Source organism: Delphinapterus leucas, chromosome X, assembly GCF_059928025.1.
Source record: "Delphinapterus leucas isolate spDelLeu-1000000601 "Yukka" chromosome X, BTC_Dleu_Yukka2, whole genome shotgun sequence".
Classification (NCBI taxonomy): Eukaryota; Metazoa; Chordata; class Mammalia; order Artiodactyla; family Monodontidae; genus Delphinapterus; species Delphinapterus leucas.
Window position 1 is genome coordinate 36,693,507 of NC_143150.1, and position 16,950 is coordinate 36,710,456.

Below are 16,950 nucleotides of genomic sequence, written 5' to 3' on the forward strand. Positions count from 1 at the left end.
CAAGAGTTATGCCTTTTGTTTAACTGGATTATGTGTTCAAAGTCAGGGAGGACAAGCAATCACTTTTCTTGGCAATTACAGATCTTTATCTTGTTCCCCAAGGAACAGTCAGTCCCCAGCAGTGAAGCTATATGTGTAATCCTGGGCATGCATTGCTTTATCAATATAAATGCATTTTTTCCCTCTAAATTGGTTTGTGTGGAAGAAAGTCAGACAATTCAGGGCTCAAATCCACGTTCTGCCACTCAATAGCTGTGTGAGTTCTAATTTCTACATCTGCAACGGGGATAATAACACCTATCCTAGAGAGTTGTAAGAATTAAGTGAGATAACGTTTGTAAAGAATTTGGTATAAAGTAGGTACTAATTACCATCATGTATACTAATCCCTGAGAGCCATGAAAAGGACAAATGGTTACAGAGGCACTCACCACTGGATGGTACTCACCCAGGCAAGCAGGTGCCTGCCATTTGGCATCACAAGCAAAGGGGCTTTGACCAGTAAAGCATTAGAGTAGCAGATGCCATGGAAATAATTGCATAGTTATGTAGACAATTACCTCCGGCCAAGAGCACCTGCGTACAACATCCAGGGGCACAAGTAAAGTTTAGAACAAAACAGCAACACCAGAGGTTCACATTGTTATTTCCCTTGCAAAATAAGACTCCAGGAAGAATAAAAGAGAGTTACAGATTGAACTCCCAAGTTCTCAGAAGAAAGGCAACATGCCAATCAATCACGTATCAGATGCATGCCTATACTTATGTGCCTGTGGTCTCAGATCAAATGGTTAGAGCCTAACTCGAACTAGACCTCTTTTGATAGCGCTCCCTTACTGTCACACATTGACATGGAAAAGCTCAATATAATGACTCTCTCTTTGTAACTGTCCTGTTTCATTGTCACCTGTAAAAGCTCCTTGGCAGATCCTCGCCTATCCACATCCATCTCAAGACAGCGATTTAAAAAGTCACGGAATACAGCAGACAGTCTCTCAGGATTCTGGAGCTCTGGGGTTCCATTAGTGGCTATCAGATATAATGCCTATGGAAAAAAAAAACATTAGAAAAATCTATTCAGCATATACATATTAGGATCACGAGTTGGCATACAAGACACAAATCCAGTTTCTTCTGGTTTATATCCTGGGTCTTAAAAATCCCATTTTAGAGAATGACACTGACATATACCGCAAAGTTTCTGTAACATTTAGAAATGGTTACTCTTGGCAGTAACGGAGGTGACAGTGAGGTGCCCCACCCCCAAAAGCTTGGAAATAAGGTTATAAGGCTGCCCTATGAGAGTTAAGCCAGAAAAAAATCCATATATAATGAATGTGTGATTAACCACCTAGGAAATGAAACCAAGGAATCTGTGACTAAAGAGTTGAGGAAACACACACACATCCAATCATGTCGACCTAAGTATAACCTCTGGAAGGCACAGTTGCCAAGGTGATTGTAATTTACTGACTGTTTATCTTGATTAGAGAATATTTGTGAGCGGACCAGGCATGAACAGACTACGTTATGCAATCAGAGAAGTACAGAGAATCAGAAGATGGCAGTGCCTGGGTGAGAAGTAACCCTTGGGGCCCAAGGACTCAAGTACTTTTATCCTGTGGCAGATGTATCCCTATAGATTTTAATTAGGTTCCCCGTGGAAGTCTACCTATAATAAGAGAAAATATAAGGAAAGTTGACATTAATAATCCTGTATCCTACTGTAAAATAATTAGTTGCTAATATATCTCTGAGATCTTTGCTGTGGAAGGCCACCACTGAGAGATATCAGCTCATGGTGTGCTGACAGAATCAAGGGCCCTGGCCTTCCAGGCCGAGGGTTGGACCCAGAACCATGGTTAATTCACAAAATTAAACCCGTATTTCAAAGGCTCCGCAGCCATAAAAAGCCGGCCATTCCTTATGCCTCCTCTAAGCAAACTATTCTAGAGCACTGAGTATGTATCAGGTACCATATTAAACACTGGAGATCCAAAGATGAATAACAGAATGCCCTACTTTCAAAGATGACACAATTTAGTGAAACAGAGAGACTTATAGATAGCTACCATACAGTAAGACAAGAGCTAATAGAGAAACACAGAAAGTGCTAAGTCAATGTAAGGATGAAACAATTTACACCAGAGGTCAGAGAAAGCTTCACAGAGGAGCTTGGCATTTGAACAGGGTCTTGATGGCTAAATAGGAGTTTTCCTGCAGGTATTACCACCAGGGTTATGCCTGCCTATGCGACCAGACTCCTAACTATCATGAAGACATGCTCCCTCTTGAACTTGCTTGAACTTCGCAGCAAATTATCAGCCCCCTTTTCCACCGTGGCTCCTAATATTATTATCAAAAATATTTCTTTCAGGGCTTCCCTGGTGGCGCAGTGGTTGAGAGTCCGCCTGCCAATGCAGGGGACACGGGTTCGTGCCCCGGTCCGGGAAGATCCCACGTGCCGCGGAGTGGCTGGGCCGGTGAGCCATGGCCGCTGAGCCTGCGCGTCCAGAGCCTGTGCTCCGCAGTGGGAGAGGCCACAGCAGTGAGAGGCCCACGTACCGCAAAAAAAAAAAAAATAAAATAAAAAAATTAAAATAAATAAATAAATAAATAAATATTTCTATCAAACTCCTTTCCCAGGCCAGTTTTCATCAGCTGGTGAGGACATCTCTCCTCCTTTCCAGAAACCTCCAGAGATGTACTTTAGAAAGTGTTAGAAAGGACCGTGTAATCCAGTGGCTGTCAACTTATAGCAGGCACCAGGATCACCTAGAGGGCTTGTTAAAACACAGATTTCCTGGGTCACCCCCCCCAGGGTTTCTGATTCAGTAAATCTGCAGAGGGGCCTGAGAATTTGCATTCTAACAAGTTCCCAGGTGATACTGAAGCTGCTGGTTTCAGGACCACACTTTGAGAACTGGTTTACTCCACCCAATTAAGCAATGGGCTTAATGATTGATGCTTGAGGCACCTGTCCTCACAAACCATCTTTGTTCCTGTATTAAAAGAAAATTGGTTACTGCAAATTACATTTGCTAACTCCTCCTAAAACTCTCTTATTTCAGCTGGCCACAATTCTGCCAAACTCTGCGTCCTTTGCTGGCTTTTTTCTGCCCTGTAGCCAAACCCAGTCCTAAACAAACACATCTCTTTTTTCCCTTTCCACTCTCCCTAAGTCTGTGTGCATGCCATACTGTTTCATTTTCTCTCTTTTTCTTTTCACCATTCTTAGCTCAATACATTCTACTCCATATAATCTCGCCCCTCACAAGTACATATACATCTCTACCCAAGTCCTTCTCACCTCTCTTCAATCCACGTACTAAGAAAAAGGTTGACAGGAAACACCCCAACATGTTAACAGTGGTTCTCTCTGGGTGGTAGGATTATTAGTGACTTAATTTTTTAAAACATATTTTTCAATTTTCCAAATTTTCTACAATCAACGCGACTGCTTTTATTATTCTCAAAAACCCTCCAAAATTCTTTAAAAAATAAAATCTAAAAAGCTGTGCCATCCAATTTACACAACAATCTTCATCTATTTCTCTTTGTCCTCCTAGGATTAAACCTGCTTTTCATCAAGTACTACCCCTTAAGGGAAACAAAAACCCAGACGATTTCTTTTCCAACTATTGTTTTCGTTTTAATTGCAACAGTATTATTTCCAACTAATTTCTATTGCAAAGATCCACACTTTTAGTTATATTATGGCTAAACTGGCCTTTGTGGACTAGCCTGGGAACGTACTCACTATGCATAATGCCGTTTCTATGGGAAAATGCACTCTGAGTTCCAAACAGTTAACTTAAAAATGAACTTGTGTGTAAGCTGGGTCCTATCTTTGAAAAAAAGAAAATTGCTACTGACTGCCCTGCTAATGAGAGACAAAAACAGTTGTAGGCAACACAACAATCACAGCAAAAAGCATTTTCCTAGCAAAGTCAAGTCTTAGCTGAAGAAAGATCAAGGAAAATCAGTATAGGCACGAGTTTATCACATTGTGGTTTTATCTGAGTTAGTGAAAACTCAAAGAAAATGGGCTGGCTGAGAAATTAGACTAGACTTATTTCACTTAGCATAACACGCAGCAAATCAGAAAAAGAAAGATACCATACGATATCACTTACATGTGGAATCTCAAAAATAAAACAAATGAATGTATATAACAAAACAGAAACAGACTCACAGACACAGAGAACATACTAGTGGCTACCAGTAGGGAGAGGGAAGGGGAAGGGGCAAGATAGGAGTAGGGAGTTAAGAGGTACAAACTACTATGTATAAAGCAAATAAGCAACAAGGCTATATTGTACAGCACGGGGACTATAGCCAACCCTTTATAATAACTATAAATGGAGTATAAACGTTAAAAACTGTGAATCACTATGTTGTACAACTGAAACTTATATAATATCGTACATCAACTATACCTCAATAAAAAAAGAAATTAGACTAGAGATTTCCTTTACAGTTGGTTGCTCCTTGAGTAAGAAACCCAGATTCATACCTGACTTCTCCTCCTTCCTCAACTGGAAACCTTCCCCTCCCCCAGCCTTCACTCTAGTCAGTCTAGTAGCTTCTGTTCATGCAACCTTTAGAAATGTCATTCATACCCATGCACTATCCTCTACTCCCACTGTCTCTGCTAAAGGTTGGGCTTCCCTCAGACTGTTACGATAGCCCCCCAATAGGTTTTTTCTTACTCAAGCCTTTTTATTCTTCAGTCCATCTTCCTTAACAACCTATCTCATCTTTAATCTCATCACGGCATCCATTTTTCTGCTCTAACACAATTTCTGGTGGCTCCCTATGGTCCACAGATGTGGTTTTCAAACTGGACTCTCCAAAATTCCCCTCAAGAGCAGCTAAGTGGGAAAAGAGGTGGGAGAGGGAGATGGATGTAGGGATTCTAGGACCCTGCACCCACCCATATGTGTTTCAATCAGAGAAATACTTCTTTTTTCTTTATTTATGCATGCTTCCAGCAAGGTTTAATTTGAACCAAGGGATCACTATAGTTGTTTGAAAACACAGGACGTAGTAAAGATTCCTTTGCATGGCATACGTAGTAAAGATTCCTTTGCATGGCATACGTAGTAAAGATTCCTTTGCATGCCATACGTAGTAAAGATTCCTTTGCATGGCATAGAAGGTCCTCCATGATTTGGTCCCGCCTCCCTTTCTAGTCCTCATCTGTTCTCTTCTCACCCTAGAGCCCTGCTTCCCCCAACTCCCCATACGTACACACATTGGCCAAAGCTCACATACTATTCATGCCAATTAGTTCATCATTCCCATAGTAAGAAATGCTCTTTTATATCTGCCTGAAATGCTGCTCCCTTAACTGCCTAGTAAACTTCTACTTGCCTTAAAATTTCTACTTCAAATGGCACCTCCTTTTTAAAGTCTTCTCCATTGCTCCCAGATGGAGACTGGGTTTTACTACTGAAGGTCCTATGTCCCTCAGTGCCAAGCAAACTGGGATGGTGGTCACCGTGCAGATAGAGTTAGTCCTTCCCTCCTTTAAGCTACTACAGCCCTTTGTTTATATGTCTGTTTTCACATTGTAGGGTGAATACTTGTTACTTGTTCACTGGTCTGTCTTCCTAGACTGTAAAGGTAGGAATTGTATCACAATCATCTCTGGATTTTATGGCAACTGGCTCAAAATAGGTGCTCAATAAATGTTTTTGTTGCTAAATGAAACGAGAGCCAAAATGTATAAATAAATCGAATTGAGCTGGGAATATGACAGACTTTACAAAGTATTAAAGCTGAGAACCTAAAGTGAACTAGTAAACATATAAGAAGATATACAGAGAATGACAAAAACACCCTTTCTGAGTTGAACAGGCTTGGAATGTGGGAACTTCTGACTACCCAACTCCTCAGTGTGGGAGAAGGAAGAAAGCTCCATGAGCAATGTAGGTAAGGGGATGACATCAAAGAGAGGGAAAGCTGGAGAAAGAGGTCCACAACATGGTAAACTGCTGTGGGCAAACCCAGAGAGGAAGCGGAGACAATACGTTCTCTCTGGAACTTGAAACATAGCAACTTAGTCTTTTCTGACTGATCGTGAACAGAGAAGGAGCTCTTGATTTTTCTTCAGCTACATCATTAAACAAGGTCTGTTTAATTCTTAAGGTGAGGCAACATAGGCCCTGTGACCTTATTTATAATGTTAGGCAGACAACCTTTGGCCAGAAAATGGTGTCTTTCTTCTTTGTGATACACACATTACCTAGAAGTTTCTGGTGTTCCGGGATTTTTAGTAACTCTATATCACTTGCCAATAACACACAAACTTTGCAGTTTTCTGCGGCCCCTGATGTGCAACTAAATTTACCTTAGTACTCAGAGAAAATGACTTTACCCAGTTGGAGGAATAATTCAATTTACCTTATTGTCAATTTCCTCGGTTAAAAAAGATCAAAGTGGTCATCTTCGAAGTTACCACATTTCTCCAAAGAAGTCCCAAAACAATCCATATGTACCCAATAAATTTTCATTAAGGTGGTTTTGCAACTGGACTAACCATTTAATTAAAAAACTTCAGTTTGTGACTTCAGTTCATTTTAACAGTTTATAAAGTTTAGGTTAAGACATCAGAAGACAAACCAGGAGACTTAAACGGAAATGTGTTAGTAACCCTGAGAGGTCCCAGCACTGTTATAAAGACTCCCTTTACGAAGAGGAGAGGGTGTGGTGTGAACATTTCTTTCTAAGTTGAATATTTGGGACTCAAAACACATTTTCCCATGGAAATCGTGTTATACATGGTGAACAGGCTCTCAGCCTGACCCTCAAAAATCTATTTAACAAACAATGTTGGGGCTTCCCTGGTGGCGCAGTGGTTAAGCATCCGCCTGCCAATGCAGGGTATACGGGTTTGAGCCCTGGTCTGGGAAGATCCCACATGCCGCAGATAAGGCCGTGCACCACGGCTACTGAGTCTGCGCTCTAGAGCCCGGAAGCCACAACTACTGAGCCCACATGCCACAACTACTGAAGCCCACGTGCCTAGAGCCCGTGCTCCGCAACAAGAGAAGCCACGGCAGTGAGAAGGCCGCGCACCACAACGAAGAGTAGCCCCCGCTCACTGCAACTAGAGAAAGCCTGCGCGCAGCCAAAAATAAAAATAAATAAATTAAAAAACAAACAATGTAACTATAAGACAAAGGGCTATTCATCTATATCTTAATCTGTATAAATACGGTTTTCATGGGAAATATTATTAGCTAGCATTTATTGAATGATTACTATTAGTTCACTTGATTCATACAACGACCCCCTGAGTTATACTTGATTATGATCCCCAATTGACAAATGAAGAAACTGAGGGAGGTAGGGTTAATATAATAATTTGCCCAACATCACACAACTAGCAATGAGGGAGTCAATATCTGAATCCAAGGACTGTGAGCCCAGAGTCCACACTCCTGACCACTGCACGGCATCACCTCACAGTGTTCCCGGCCTCTGAGGTAGTAATTCTCGTAAGCAGAGGCAGACAAGGTCTCTTCAAGAGATGAGGCACACTGAACATGCACAACTCTACCTCTACCTCTACCAGAGGAAATGGACCCCCCTGGATGTCAACTGTTTTCCCACTTACTTCGAAATGGGGAACAAAAGGCAGGTGCCCAGTTAGGCTTCATATTGTATTCACCAGTGTCTGTATATATGTTGGGAGTTCATAAGCAGTGTGTCCTCTGGTTGTTGCCTGTAACCTACTGCTGTCCTGGTTCCTTTCTTATTTTGGAATTTTCAACTACCTTTGAGTGTTTTACGGGAGAGATTTGGCAATGAGTGACTTGACACCTTAGGACTTAGTTTACTCATGACCTGGGATTTCAGAGGTTAAAGGCCAGAGTGTATTACTGCCTCTGATGTGTTTTTCATGAAAAGCCCTGACATTTCTTTCTAAGAAGAGAGTAAATGGGGCCAAATCTACAAAAAAGGAAATTGCTATATTATAGCTACGATTGTAGTCCCTATTTTGACTTATTCAACCCAACGGTTCAGTGTGATAACTGAATAAGCACTGTGGCCTAACTTAGCTCCCTACTTGTCTTGCATAGTAGCTCTCATCTGTCACCAAATTCTTCACAGGGGTAGGGGGCTCCGCTGCTGTTGCTGAGCCTATTACAGATCTATTCCCTTATAGCTTGATGGTAAAGGTAATTAGGTACCTCTGACTGATTAGGTCTTGGCTTAGCTTTAGACTGCTCCTTTCAAGCATAAGAAACTGGCCACTGTGCTTCCCTGGTGGTGCAGTGGTTAAGAATCTGCCTGCCAATGCAGGGGACATGGGTTCGAGCCCTGGCCCGGGAAGATCCCACATGCCGCGGAGCAACTAAGCCTGTGTGCCACAATTACTGAGCCTGTGCTCTAGAGCCTGCGAGCCACAACTACTGAGCCCACGTGCCACAACTACTGAGCCTGCGCTCTAGAGCCCGCGAGCCACAACTACTGAAGCCCGCGAGCCACAAGTACTGAGCCCACGTGCTGCAACTACTGAAGCTCATGCGCCTAGAGCCCGTGTTCTGCAACAAGAGAAGCCACAACAATGAGAAGCCCGCGCACCGCAACGAAGAGCAGCCCCTACTGGCTGCAACTAGAGACAGCCCGCGCACAGCAAAGCAGACCCAACACGGCCAAAAAAATAAATAAATTTATTTTTAAAAAAACAAAAAGAAACTGGCCACTGCCAGAAAATAAAGACCAGATGAGTCTGATAGTGTACATGCTCATTCTAATCTCTCAGGATTAATAGTGCTTATCAGGAAACGTGGAGCAGGCTACGTGTGCTCAGGAAGCCACCCTGGGCAGCCCAAGCAACACCCACGGTTGAGAACCACAGCGGGTTTGGAAGTGGGGGAGGGGTGGGCAGAGAGATGGAAAAGCAGGAAAGCAAAATGGAGCAGGAGGTACAGGGAAAAAAAAGCTGTAAGAAGCAGAGGGAGCAGGAAAATACAGGACAAGGACTGGGGCCAGAGTATCATGGGGAGAGAAGGTGGTCAGTGGAGTGAAGAGGAAGAGAAATGAAGATAAAGGCTCAACAAATCAGGAAGGTCAAGGGGACCCGATCCTAGGATCCATTCTGCCACTGCCCCATTTCTCCGGTCCTTCTCACATAAAACTTCTCAAAACATCATCTATATTTGGTATGTTGACCTCCTCACCTCCCATTTTCTCTTCAACCCACACCTAGTTTCTAGTTCCAAGATACCGTTTACCGTAATACGTTTGTTCCTATCCCACTTCAGAATAAATTTCATGTGGAAGCTCGATACAGAAAACAAGTTAAAGAGGAACTATCTTGGTGGACTCAAGAGCCATGTGACCTCCCCCCTGGGCCCCAAGGATCTCCATGGAATTCTAGGAGTCCGTGGAATTCGTAGAGTCCATTGGTAACCAATAATCTTGTCGAATTCCACTTGTTTGAAATGATAAGGAAATGGAGGCCCAGCAAGAAGTAATCTATGCAAGGTCAGGGGGCTCCTGACTGGCAGACCTGGGAATAGAATTCACTCTTTGACTCACATGATGCATACCGTTGGCTGAGACACTAGATAGTTCCTTGTCTGGTCCCGTCACATTCACTGGCCACACAGAGATGAAAAGTGCTGATGGATTTTGCCATCTAAGTAGTGGGGCAATGCTTTAAGAACGAAGGAAGGGGACTTCCCTGGTGGCGCAGTGGTTAAGAATCCGCCTGCCAATGCAGAGGACACGGGTTCAAGTCCTGGTCCAGGAAGATCCCACATGCCATGGAGCAACTAAGCCCGTGTGCCACAACTACTGAGCCTGTGCTCTAGAGCCCGCGAGCCACAACCACTGAGCCCGTGTGCTGCAACTACTGAAGCCCACACGCCTAGGGCCCGTGCTCTGCAACAAGAGAAGCCACCGCAGTGAGAAGCCCACACACCGCAATGAAGAGCAGCCTGTGGAACATGTCATTTTAAATATATTGTAAAGACTCAGTTTTAATAAAAAGTTTAATATGAAAAAAAAAGAGTAGCCCCCGCTTGCTGCAACTAGAGAAAGCTTGCACTCAGCAATGAAGACCCGACGCAGCCAAAAAATAAATAATGAAAGAAATCTATAAAAAAAAAGAAAAAACAAAAAAGAAGGAAGGAGGAAGGAGGAAAGGAAGGAAAAGAAAAGAAAAAGAAAGGAAGGAAGGAAGAAAGCGGGAGGAAGAGAGGTTGAGAGGGACGAAGGAAGGAAGGGAGGAAGGGAGGCGGGGAAGGAGGGAGAGAGGAAGAAAGCTACAGCAAAAAGGTCAGCCTGTTTTTGGTGATACTGTTAGAACGTTGGCTCTTGCAGCTACAGAGCTAAGACTGCCTTAATCAAGTTAACTTTCTCTGCTGAGAGGCTTATACAAGACACCTCGGAGTATCCTTTTATCAGAATGCAAAGGGTCTTCTAAAGTGATGTTGCAACCAGGTTGGAAAAGGTATATTTCAAAATGATGACAAAGGTCAGAAATTATCTTAATTATCGAGCTAACCCTAATTTTCTTGGTGAAGTCATTTTTCACTGGCAAAAACACAGATTTAAAAAGCCATAGGATAAACATGTGAGTGGGCATTTGAGTGGGCATTTCAGGGGCCAAATGTCCATCATCACACTCTGTGATCTGTCCATTTAGAATGAGCTTTGATTTCAACGGACTTAACTACTTAGTTATAGGTCTGGTACCTATTAGGGCAATGGGCATACGCATCCTTGGCTTATTCCCAAGCCTTGCTTTAAGGACACTGAGGAATGATAAGATAATAAACAGTAGGATAAGGGAATATCAGTCATGGCCAACAGCAGGTCCCTGGTCACCACATTTGTCATCTTTCTTTGCCTCCTCTTTGCCTGGTCAGAGTCTCAGATTTTCGTTTGCTGTGGAATCAATTTCTCCTTTGGTTGTCTTCTGGGTCATAACTCACCAGTTTGAACTGTCTGCTTCTGAAGTACAATCTAAATGAGACTTGCAGCTTTCCTATGGCTAGGTAGGTCCCATTTTCCTATGCTAAATTCCTGACAACCAATGATTCTTAAGAGCTGTCTATCTTTTGACAGGCAATATTTTTTCTGATTAAAAAGAAACCCTGTTACTGTTCTATAATTATTTTAGTTGCAGTTATCCCAACTCACCCCTCCTTTTAGGCATAGGTTTGCCCTCAAAGTAGAAGTGTCAACAAACCATCAATAAACCTTGCTGTTCCATAGTGGCTTACGGAAAAAGAAGGGAATGCTCCCAGCTCTTCCTGAAATACATTCAAAACAATATTGACTGAGTGCTAGCAAAGTATGCTTGCTTCTCTGGCGCTCAGGAAGTTTATGTCTGACTTTAATTCCAAGTGAGCACCCGCCATCAAACCCAGACATTCCAATCCACAACACAGGTTCCAGCACTTTGGCCCTTAGCTGCTGCTTTTTAGTTGCTAGAGATTCTCTTCTTCTGCTTAACTCTCTTCTCTAGACATACAAGCTAACCAGAATTTCCCCGGTTCTATAATAAAAAAGAAGAAGAAACTAACGTGTGTAGTGCTTCAAGTGTGGGGATAGGGGGAGTAGGGAGCCTCTTAATGTAGACAACAGGTCTGAATTTACACTTCTGCCCTCCCTTCTCTCTGGCCATACACTTTATGCACTCCTAATCATGAGTAGCCAGACTGAAGGCTTTATCATCACCAGTATGTGTTATGTACACAACAGCTAGCACATTGTAATGATGGACTCCATTTGCAGCAGAAGCAAAATTGAAAAAGAAAATGGGCATATTATAGAGGTATATACTGAACTAATGTCGTTTCTTTTTTGACAGCGTTGCTGGAATGGTAAATCAAAGAATGCCAGGGTGTGTCAGGATTTCAACAAAGTGACCCATGATACTTTTTTTTAGATGGAAAGGAGAAAGGTGGGCAGAATGATAGCATGCTCTTTTCTGGTTGAGCAACCATGCTCAAAGAGGGCTGATGAAGAACTGTTTTTCAATATAGACAGGGTTCTACAAAGGGCTTGCCACAGGGCTTTGTATTTGCTCTAGGCCTTGGTGTGGGAACTTGACGTCATTTGTTCTTGAAGCTCCACAGATGATTCCAATGTGCAACCAAGGAGGAGAACCGCTAGTACAGGATAGGCGGTTCACATACTACCCTAAATACTATTTTAAGCCTTCAGATAATCTCTTCCTGGTACCGATAACTGTCTTCCAAAGATCCGGTGTTTGATACGGTTTCACAGGTGCTTAAAGCAAGGGTAGAAAGAGAACACTTAAAGTTCATCTCAACTAGGATAAAGGTCTGGAAAATTACACAGAAAAAGGGCTTCATCCACAGGGTCCAGGAGGGACCTCAACTGGATGTCACTGAGACGTTTCACAAACACCAAAATCCCTCAAAAGCCATTGACAAGAACAGCCCCATTATGTGGAATGCGAAGTTAATAAAGAGGCACTCTCTTAGTGCCGAGGAATAAAAACAACAACAACAAACCAAAGATTTGTTTTATGGAAATGATCGTGCCTCCTTATTTAGAATCAGGTCATTATAATCACAGGTTTATAAAAAGATAACTTCAAATTAACACAAAAGTCGGGGAGATGAGCAGTGTACCAACGTTTGATTTGCACATCCACAGGGAAAGTTCGATTTTAACTCCAGTCACTTTGGCAAGCAAAAAGAACAAGGCACTTTATTATTGGAGGCTTCACTAAAAATGTCCGTGGGTCACAGAACAAGGCATCCAAGGCCAATTACGTTGAGCGCAAAGACTTCAGGCAGTGAGGAACTTGTCTCTTCTCTGTCTCTGGAAGGGTATCAACCTCATAACATCTGCACAGTTAATAACTCTCTGACCTTTAAAAGGCATTTCATGAGCAAATTAGGTCAATTAGTACAGAGCAATTTACATTAAAAAAAAAATCCCAACCGCTTTATAACTGGGGGGAGGGGGGGAGTCGCTAATTCCTTGCATCAGTGGTATGTTAACAGGCAATATTTCAAGAGGGTTTGCTCAGTTCCAATGGACGCAACAAAGACACAAAAAAAGCCACAGTGAAATGCAAACAGCCTTCGAATGTACAGCCCCAGATTTCACCTTTAACCTCTGCTGCTCAGTGTTACCTGTTCATGGTCATTTATACTAAACTGTGGAGGACTCTCCACTGCTCGAAGGGATGTGAGCATAGTCAGTGTGGAAGGGAAGTTCTTGGGGGAAGTGGGGAATCCGATCTCCCTTCATGAATGGGTAAAAAGTATTCGAAGGATCCTTTCTCACTTTTCTATTGATATATAAATCCCCTCCCCCATTCTCCTTACAATGAGCTACACGCTGTGCTAGGTGTTTACATGCATTATTTCATTTAGTTTTCACACTAACTCTGCAGGAGAGATATTGTCCCCATTTTACACACAGGAAACAGGCTTATAAAGGTTTTGAATGACTTGCTGAAGGTCACAGAGATGGCAGGTTGTGGAGCCGAGACCCACCCAGTTTTGCCTGACTCTGTGGGCCAAATGCTTTTCATATCAACATGCTAGCCTTCACTCTACCGCTCTGTCTCCCTTCCACTTCCTTCCTTTTTTTTCCTCCTCAAAGCCCAAAGAGGTGGATGAGTGGTGGTCTTGGAAGGATTTTAAAGAAAGAAGGGCTAAGCCAGTTCTCTTTTATACCTCTCCCAAAGTTCTGCGATTTTCAATTTCCCCACACATGGCCTGGTCACCAGGATCCAAGAAAACACAGGCTTCCAACAGGGTCATGGTATATCTTTTTCTGTCCAATCTCTCCAGGGTTTCAGTGACTGCATTTTTCAAATTCCAAATCAGGGCATATAGCCGGGAACACTGGCTTTTATTTAAGAGAACGTGAGGACAACATATCTAAAATCAAAACTTAAAAGGTCCTTGTGGCGCCTGGCAGACAGATAGAGGGCCGGCACCATACGGACTCGGTGACTGAGTCATTGGAGGTTGATCACACGTGGAGACTAAATCTTTGTCAGTGGAATTCAACCGGGTGGTCTTTCTGACGAATCTTTGCGTTACAGCCTTAATGTAGGCTTCCTGAACCTGGTGGCTTGTCAATCTACAAGTACTTATTTAGATACAAGGCTGTGGATCCTAAGAGACAAGCTGTTAGTTATTAGCTCTAATCCTAGGCTAGAAGATGCCCATAAAGATTAAAACTTGTTTCCTTTTTTCTAACGATTAACAGCCTAGCTGAAGAGCGATCAACTGTAATTGGGGAACGAAGAAGGTAATAAATGCATTACTGAGACCACTTGCTTTACAGAGCCATTGATTTAATCCTTAAATTTTGCAGGTTGTAAATTACTCATTAGAAGGCAGAAAGCAAAACAGCCATAATCCGTTTAGTGCCTCCAAACTCCAAAGACTTAGAGGAGGAAATCCATGGAAACAAGAGACCTGATGTGTTCTTTTACTGCTACTTCTTAATGGGCAAAGGTGGTTAAACAATACGGACAAGCCCATGTAATTACCCTGATGCGCTGGTCCACAGGTCAGGGGTGGGCTTGATTCAATTCACGGAGGGCTGACCCACAAATGGTGGGAAAATGCCCCTTCTTTTTCCACTCAGCTGCATCGTACCTCCAGATTGTTTCATGAGACCAGAGCAGTAGCCCATAGCATTCATTAGGGCATTCACTCCTATCTGTTATTTTCTAATCAGTGCCGGGACTAGGACAAGAGGCCAGGTACCAGAGAGAAATTAGAAGGGGGCGAAGAGGAGGCTGTCCCCCTCTCCATACATGGGGAATGCAGCTCCCAATTACAAAATGTTCAACTGCAAAATAACTAGATAATTAGTCTGTAGGTTTCTTTACATGTACAGAAAGCCACATATATTTGGCTTGAATATGGATCTTATAAGCTTAACGTGTAAACACTTAACCATTTACTAATGGTTTTTGTACATACTAAGGGTAAAATTCAATTTTAGACGCTTAGTGGTAATGAAGCAAACAGTATGCAGGATGCCTTTGGCACTGGCACTCTGCACGGGTTTTGAGATCAGAATTTGAATCAGTGCATATTTCCTTTTCTCAATACTGTGATGCCCTTTATATATTGGGTATAGAACATAGCTTCTGGCTCACCTTTAGGCTTTATTCAACAAAACAGCTACTGGCTCACTTTTGTACTGAGCAACCTCTGATTCTGCAGTAGCAAACTGAGTTACCCAACACAAAAGATTTCCATTCATTTTCTACTTGACAGTCTAATAAAAGTTTGTGATGTCACCAGGCAGGTGCTGTGTCTATCTTGTGTTCCATTCACTACCCACCATGCTGCTGTTGCTCAATAAATCATTACTGATAATGAAACAAAATCTAATTTAAAAAATTATAGCTGTTCTGGAAACGTGTTTATTTACTTTGTTAAAGTAATTATAAAGTAAGTGTTTCCTAGATAGATCATTTAACCATGGCGTGTGATAAAAATACTGTTTTCTTCCCACATCTTGCTTTAAAAAAAGAAGCTACATTTTTTTTAACAGCAGAAGGCTATACTAAAGAATTTTAAAGACCCCTGGCATTAGAAATAGCGATATCGAAGCATTTGAAATAACTGTTGAGACATCTTAAGAGAAACAGGAAATAACTCATAGTAATTTTGAAAATTATAACTTGAAGCTTCTAGGTCACTTGTCCCATGAAAGACCCCATTCTGGCCACTTTTAGTGGAGACAAGAAATGACATTTGGCTTTTTCCCTTTCCTGGGGATGAAGTACTTGAGTTTTCTTTCGACTTACCCTGAGTGGATTTTCATTAAGGTAAGGGGGTTCACCTTCTACCATTTCAATCGCCATAATCCCCAGAGACCAGATATCAACTTTTGGACCATAAGCTTTTCGAGTCACCACCTCAGGTGCCATCCAATAGGGAGTTCCCACCATAGTGCTTCGTTTACTTTGCTCAGGGGTGATCTGGGCACAGAACCCAAAATCAGCTGCAGAGAAGAAAAGTCAGTTAAAATCAGCTCAAATTATTTTTCTTTTACAAGAGGTCACTTTCAGATATGGCCATACTTTCCTTTAGTTAGACTCTGAGCTTTTACAACTGCCTGGCTCATATCCTTCTGTTACCTGACCTCTCAGCTGGTCCAGATTTTAAACGGGCCTGAAATAACTGACTGATGTGATGTCATTTTTGCTAGACCTCAATCTGGTTCCCTCCCCACACTGTTCCCTCTAACTTACGGAATCTTTTAGTTTTCTAATTAGCTATTTGTCATCCAGCAGATGGAAGCCATTAGAAATTCTGAACTATCGAACCCCCTGAATCTGGTCACGATCTACAGGAACACAACATTAGAAAAATTCTTTACCTCAAACTGGGCTGTAAATGCCTTCAAACCCATCACTTTCAATAGCCCTTTACTTCTCAAGATAGACAGTAAAAGAGTAGAACTCCCCTGACACTCTCTCAAATGCCATCTGAACCATAATACCTACTCAATTTAACAGAGCCATCCATCCCAAGGAGAATATTGTCACTCTTTATGTCTCTGTGGATCACTTGGTTTGAGTGCAAGAAATCCAAAGCTTGGAGGCACTATTGAATCAGGAAAAAAAAGTTCTAATTATATCACAAAAATTTGTTTAGATGTGCTTCATTTCTAGATAAATTTTGGGCAAGGGTATAATTTTATGTTGTTGGGTGAAATAAATTACTAAAGGTTTTCAATGCCATTTTGAAATCATGTTACCATTTACATCAGTGATGCAACTTAGCGTTATACATGTGAAAGCTCCCGAATCAGACTTGGACATGAAGAGTGATGGTGGGATAAGTAGCACTAAATCATTAATACAGCCACATGAGCCAATTACTATAATCATACTTTGACTTACTTATCTGGAGGATATGGATTCAGCTTGGTCGTTTACAGATACAGTAAGCGTCTGCATCTGTG

At 42.2% G+C, this 16,950-nt stretch overlaps 1 protein-coding gene across 1 annotated transcript in view; it reads right to left on the reverse strand.

Moving 5' to 3' along the window:
* PAK3 (p21 (RAC1) activated kinase 3) overlaps positions 1 to 16,950 on the reverse strand; it is an 88,858-nt gene that overhangs the window by 2,611 nt on the left and 69,297 nt on the right. The window contains exons 11-13 of the mRNA XM_089904175.1: positions 16,490 to 16,589; positions 15,788 to 15,984; positions 908 to 1,045 (exon numbers count right to left, since the gene is read on the reverse strand). Of these exons, the coding sequence (XP_089760301.1) occupies positions 908 to 1,045; positions 15,788 to 15,984; positions 16,490 to 16,589 (435 nt within the window). The remainder of the gene's footprint in view (positions 1 to 907; positions 1,046 to 15,787; positions 15,985 to 16,489; positions 16,590 to 16,950) is intronic.